At 47.9% G+C, this 6000-nt stretch overlaps 1 protein-coding gene across 2 annotated transcripts in view; it reads left to right on the forward strand.

Moving 5' to 3' along the window:
- Positions 1-5763, forward strand: part of NT5M (5',3'-nucleotidase, mitochondrial) — a 28829-nt gene extending 23066 nt beyond the window's left edge. The window contains exons 4-5 of one of the 2 annotated variants that reach the window (XM_016136214.2): positions 3419-3551; positions 4943-5763. In XM_016136214.2, coding sequence (XP_015991700.2) covers positions 3419-3551; positions 4943-5085 — 276 coding nt within the window. In that variant the 3' untranslated portion in view covers positions 5086-5763. The remainder of the gene's footprint in view (positions 1-3418; positions 3552-4942) is intronic. The other variant, XM_016136215.2, reaches the window with a different exon arrangement.
- Positions 5764-6000: the final 237 nt, after the last annotated feature.

The following is a 6000-nucleotide window of genomic DNA, read 5'->3' on the forward strand; positions in this document are numbered from 1 at the left end:
AAAGCAGAGAGACAGTCTTTTCAATAAATGGTGCTGGAACAACTGTACATCCACATGCAAAAAAAATCTAGACACACTTTACTCATTTTACACCTTTCATAAAAATCAACTCAAAATAGATCTTAGAACTAAATATAAAATAGAAAACTATAAAACTCCTAGAAGATAATACAGGAGAAATCCTAGATGACCTTGGGTATAGTGATGACTTTTTAGATAGAATATCGAAGGCATAATCTATGAAAGAAATAATAAGCTGGACTTCTTTAAAATCAAAAGATTTGCTTTGCAGAAGACATTATCAAGAGAATGAGAAGACAAGCCACAGACTGGGAGAAAGTATTTGCAAAAGACATAACTGATAGAGGACTATTATCCAAGATATACAAAGAATTATTAAAACAACAGTAAGAAAATGGATAGCCTGATTAAAATATGGGTCAAAGACCTAAACAGACACCAAAGAAGATATACAGATGATATACAAGCACATGAAAGATTACTCAACATCATATTTCATTAGGGAAATGCTGCTGATAGATGGAGTAGTATTTAGATGTCAAAACAGTGAGACACACCCATTAGAATGGCCCAAATCCAGGACACTGATGACACCGAATGCTGTTGAGGATGTGGAGTAACATGAACTCTCATGCCTTGCTGGTGGGAATGTAAAGTGGCACAGCCACTTTGGAATAAGGTTTGGTAGTTTCTCACAAAACTAAACATATTCTTACCATATGATCCAGCAATCACGCTTCTTGGTATTTACCCAAATAAGTTGAAAACTTGAGGGAGCACTGTTATTACCTGCTTTACCCTGCTGTGGCCGAGATAACTTGCCGAAGAGGAAACTCAATGATGAAAAGCCAGCACTGCCTATTAAGGAAAAGTGGCCACGCTAGGTTGTGGCCTGCACCTGGAAGTGGGGCATGTGAGGCGGGGAGTACTGGTGGGGGTCCCGGGCCACGGGGGCTGTGAGGCAGGGTGTGGGTTGGGGGTGGAGGCACAGATCTGGTGTTTGCTGGGGCTCAGCCCCTTGCTGAACCTCTCCGAGCATCAGCTTTTTTATCTGTACAGAATCTCTTTGCCACAGTGACCCTTTAAAGATGTAAATCTACTTGTGTCAGCCCTTGTTTGGAGCTACTCTACTTGTGGTCTACACACAAAGTGCTGGCCCAAGATAGAGAAATGCAGAAATGGTTGTGTGCAATTGGAAACTTTGGTAGCCGTTTGATATGGATACAGCACCCAAGAATATGACTGGATTTCAGATCTTACATAAGTCTTACTCCATGATCAGTTGGAAACTGAAAAAGAGAACTACTGGTCCTTTTTCACTGATAGTTTCTAAAACCTGGTTCTAATGGACTGATGGACTTAGAATGAAGTCTTATCTCTCCAGCATGACCTACAAGGCTGATGGGACTTTGGCCCTGCCCAGCACGGCACCTCACTCCTCCCTCCTGCTCCCCCTCTTCTTTCTGCTCCAGCTACATGGTTAAACACAGCATGTTCCTGCTGTAGAATATTTAGATTTGTTTTTCCCTCTGTGTGGAATGTTCTTCTCTCAGTCCTTTAATTCCAGGCTCTGCCCTGTCATGCAGGTTCAGTCACAGACATCTCTTCTCAGAGAGGCCTTCTCTTACTATCCTCAACCTTAGCTCCTTGTTTTATTACCTCAGAACCCTTGTACCACCTGAAATTTCTTGTGTTTGTTGTGTGTCTCCCCCCACTAAAATATGGATTCCACAAGTGTCTCTTCTACATACCATCATCTCTCTACTTTCTAGAACAGAATGAGTAGATTGTTATGAGGCTTGAATAAGATGATGGGGGATGAGTGCTCTTGGAGTTGGCATACTGGAAACGTTGGTCTCAGGCCATTCCTGTCTCCACACTGTAACATACGCCTACACTAGGCTGACTGATCTGGTCCTCCAGTGCCCCTTCTCCTGGAATGAAACCTAGGGAGGTCCTCACCCTCACTTGATAGACAGATAGACAGTGCAGTGATTAGCTTGTCTAGTGTCTACCCAGCTGAGGCATGATAACTTGAGCTGTTTTGTGAACTGATGGTACCCTGTTATTTTATAATGGGAATCTTTCTGAGAAGATGGCCAACATTGTAATTTGCTTGGGGTACTTTGTCTGCTGGATAACCTCACTCAGGAAAAGGATGTTTGGGGAACCTAGAACTGGGCCATAGAGAGGTAAGAAGGGTACCCGATAGCCAACAGGTTACTGTGGGACCACCCTGCAATCTTGGCCATGAGGTCTTCAGACTTAAAGCATCCTTTCCTTTTGATGCAGGACAGGCTAAATTCCCTTTAGTAGAGGGGGAGCTCAAGCCCTGTATAGAGAATGGGGTGGGGTGGGGAGTGGGGAGGATGAGGAAGGATGGGGCAGGAGCAGGGAGGGAGGGAGAGAAAGTAAAAGAGTTCTTGACTGAGTGCAGGAAAGAATTCAAGCGCATGCCAAAGTTAAAGTCAAAAGGAAAGTTTATTAGAGAAAGAGTAACACTCCATAGGCAGAGTGTGGTCATCTCTCAGAAACAGAGAGTGAGAGAGCCTGAGAGAGACTCAGAGGGACAGAGACAATGAGAGGAACAGAGAATGAGAGAGAGGGTTCAGAGGATTTCGGTTTATATATCATTCTTTAGTTTCTGTGAATTACAGTTTAAAGACTTTGATTTGATAGTATGGGTATGCAGCATGAAAGATAAGAGTATGTAGTGTGAAAGAATGGTTTTGTAGCAAGAAAACCTACTGGCAAAGCCTCAGTCTTTGATCCATAGGTTCCCCATGGTTTTAGCCCTAGGGAATGAATGATTGTGTTTATTTTCTATAGGACATGACTTAAAGACTGTTGTCCTGTTTCCCCTTCACAGTGTGGGGAAATGGTTTGTTATCAATCGCAGCAGGAATCTTCCTCTGTTCTGCAGGCTTCCCTAGGTCTGGCAGCAACATGTTGCAGACTCTGGAAATAGCTTGATTTAACATTTAGTTCTCTTGTCCTCTCCCTACATAATAATAAATTGTTTCAATGTACCTCGGAGCTCTGTCCCCTTCTTTTCTTTGGCCTTAGAGCCTATGCACGAATATACGCGAGGCATTCACAGCGTGCATGCTGGGTGGAGGGAGGAGGCCATCAGTGTGTGTCCGGGTGGTGCTAGGCAAGACTGGAGCTGTGGAGGGGCAGTCTGGATTTTAGCCAGGACTCTGCTGCTTTCTAGCTGCTGGGGCATGAATAAGTCACACTGTCTCCCTGAGCATCAATTTCCTCTGTAGCCAATGGGATAATCATGTTTCCCTCTCTTGGCCCTTGGTCCTAAAGAAAGTCTGGCTGTGCTCTAGCTCATAGTCTATGCCTTGGCCTGATGGCACTTTCTTCTCCCCTCTGCCTGTTCATGTTGCAGTATGCCTGGGTGGAGAAGCACTTTGGCCCTGACTTTCTGGAGCAGGTTGTGCTAACCAGAGACAAGACCGTGGTCTCTGCCGACCTTCTCATAGATGATCGGCCGGACATCACAGGCAAGTGGCCTGCAGCAGGTGAGGAGCGAGTGTAGAGAGCCAATAGCCACGCAAACAGCACACAGGGCTGGGCCTCATGGCCCCTGTCCTCACTTAATCACCAGATATGTATCGGGCATTCAGCCTCTTCCCTGAGCCTCTTCCCTGTTGGGGAGACAAGGCTCTTGCAGCATCTGACCTGGGAGTCAGGAGACGCAGTTCTCAGCTCCAGGCAGAACTTGCTGGGTGGCCTTCAGTCAGTCCCTTAACCTGGAAGCCTTGCCTTTATCATGTGAAATGAGGGCCCAACTCTGGTTTCCAAATGTTTGTTTTTAGCAGACTGTCCTCTCTCTCTCTTTTTTTTCTTAGAGCAATTTGAACTGAACTTAATATATAAAACAGAAAAGTGAAGCATAATTTCTCCAGCTGAAGGTTTGGGAGTTGTATTTGTCCCTTTTGTTTATGGATACCCCCTTCCTAAAACAAACAAACAGACATACAAACAAACCTTGAGCTGGCTTAGAAAGGAGAGGGGAAATTTATTATACCTAACTAAAAAGATGGGACAGGAGGCCTTTAGGCACAGCTGAATCTAGGAGTCCAGACATCAGTCAGAATTCAGTTTCTTTATCTCCTTGTTCTGCTCTGATATGCCTTCATATTTACACAGGCTCTTTCCTCCTGGTAACCATCTATAGTTTCAGGGTTAAATCCTATTCTTTGGACTCCCTCAGTGGTAAAATACTGATTATTTCTTCCTTAATGGCTTTTCGAGCTGGTTTGGGAAACATGCCTATCTCTACACTAGTCACTGTGTCCAGAGAGTAGAATCCATAGTGTGCCCTCCCCTGACCTCCCTAACCATGCAGTTAGTTTCTCAAGGAGAGTCAAGTCACAGTGCCAGTGGGGACTGTGACCTCGAGGGTCCCAGAGACTCCCTCAACTTCCATTTCTAACCATGGAAAGCAGGTAAGAGGCCTGTGTAGGAGGAGCTGTGGACCCAGGCCATAACCCAAGGGGCAATGCCAGTATGGACATGTGGACATGAGAGATTGAGGCTTGGGAGGGTTTGCAGGGCCTGTGGTCAACAGCTGGTGAGCTACAGAGCTGGCACTGGCCAGTGCAGGATATCTGGGCATGGGAGGGAGGAAGGGCAGGGCGTCAGCAAGGCTTAGCCTCTGACAGTAACTGGAGATAACCACAGCCACAGTTACTGCTGAGCACCACTGTGAGCTGTCCCGTTGCTTTGTGGGAGCCATCTTGTTTAATCTTTGTGACTCCTAGGAGGCAGGTGCTAGCGCAGTCACCACTTTACTGACAGGGAAACTGCATCTCAGAAGTGAGTTACTTGACTGAGGACACTTGAGTTGGTCCCAGGCAAACTCTCCAGGGTCCTGACATTGGTCTGAGTGCTGCTTTCCTGCCCACAGGGGCTGAGCCCAACCCCAGCTGGGAGCACATCCTCTTCACATGCTGCCACAATCGGCACGTGCAGCTGCAGCCACCCAGCCGTAGGATACATTCGTGGGCGGACGACTGGAAGACCATTCTGGACAGCAAGCGGCCCTGCTGAGCTGGACTGTTCTCTGGGCCCCTCTGTGGGGCCCCTGACTTCAGGGCTTCCAACTCAGGGCCTGGGGGGCTAGTGTATTGGCCTGGGGCCTTCCTCACAGATGCCCCTTGCCCACTACATGTCTCCTCCCCTTCCCCAGCCCTGCCAGCCCTTAAACTGGAATTGGGGCTGGACTGGCCCATGGGCCCTAGACAAGACTCATGTAGCCAGGCAGTGCAAGCTGACCTCAGGCTATGGCTAGGCTGAGGAGGCCAGGGCCTCCAGACACAGAGAGGAACAAGGGCATTGATCAGAGGCCCAGGAGTCCTTCCCCTTCCTCAGGGGAGTCTCTTCTTCCATGGGTTTGCGGGCCATCAGTGAGGTTGCCAGCAGCAAGATAGCTGAGCTGCTCCTGGTCTGAGAGCTGCAATGAGCAGGAGCAAGTAGAAAAGAGCTCCTCATATACTCAGCCACCACCTCTTAACCCCTGTCTGCCCAGCCTGGTCCCTCCAGAGCCCTGCCATGCATTCAGCAAGCACCAAGTTCCAGGACATGCCAGGCTCTGTGCTGGGGTACCACACATGGCCCTGCCTTTGACCAGCTCATTGTTGGGGCCCCACTCAGGGCTCAGCAGAGAGCCATGAGGCTTGAATGTTTGTTGAAGACATGAAAAATAAATGCTGTTCACATGTCACCTGAGACTATGGCCTCCTCTAGCCTCAACCCCAAGATCCTCCAGCCTCTGGCCCTGAGCACCAGCCATACATCTTATAAATACTTGGGTCATCCCCCTGCACTGATGAGAGGCTGAGGAGGGCACAGCTTCTCCAACCCTAAGCATCGGGTTCTGTGTGGGGGCCAAGGAGGGATGGAGTCCTGATAGTAGCAGGGCCGGGCTGGCCCCAACTCCATACCCCACACTGATGGTAAAGTTTA

Source organism: Rousettus aegyptiacus, unplaced genomic scaffold (genome assembly GCF_014176215.1).
Source record: "Rousettus aegyptiacus isolate mRouAeg1 unplaced genomic scaffold, mRouAeg1.p scaffold_m13_p_6, whole genome shotgun sequence".
In the NCBI taxonomy this organism is placed as follows: domain Eukaryota; kingdom Metazoa; phylum Chordata; class Mammalia; order Chiroptera; family Pteropodidae; genus Rousettus; species Rousettus aegyptiacus.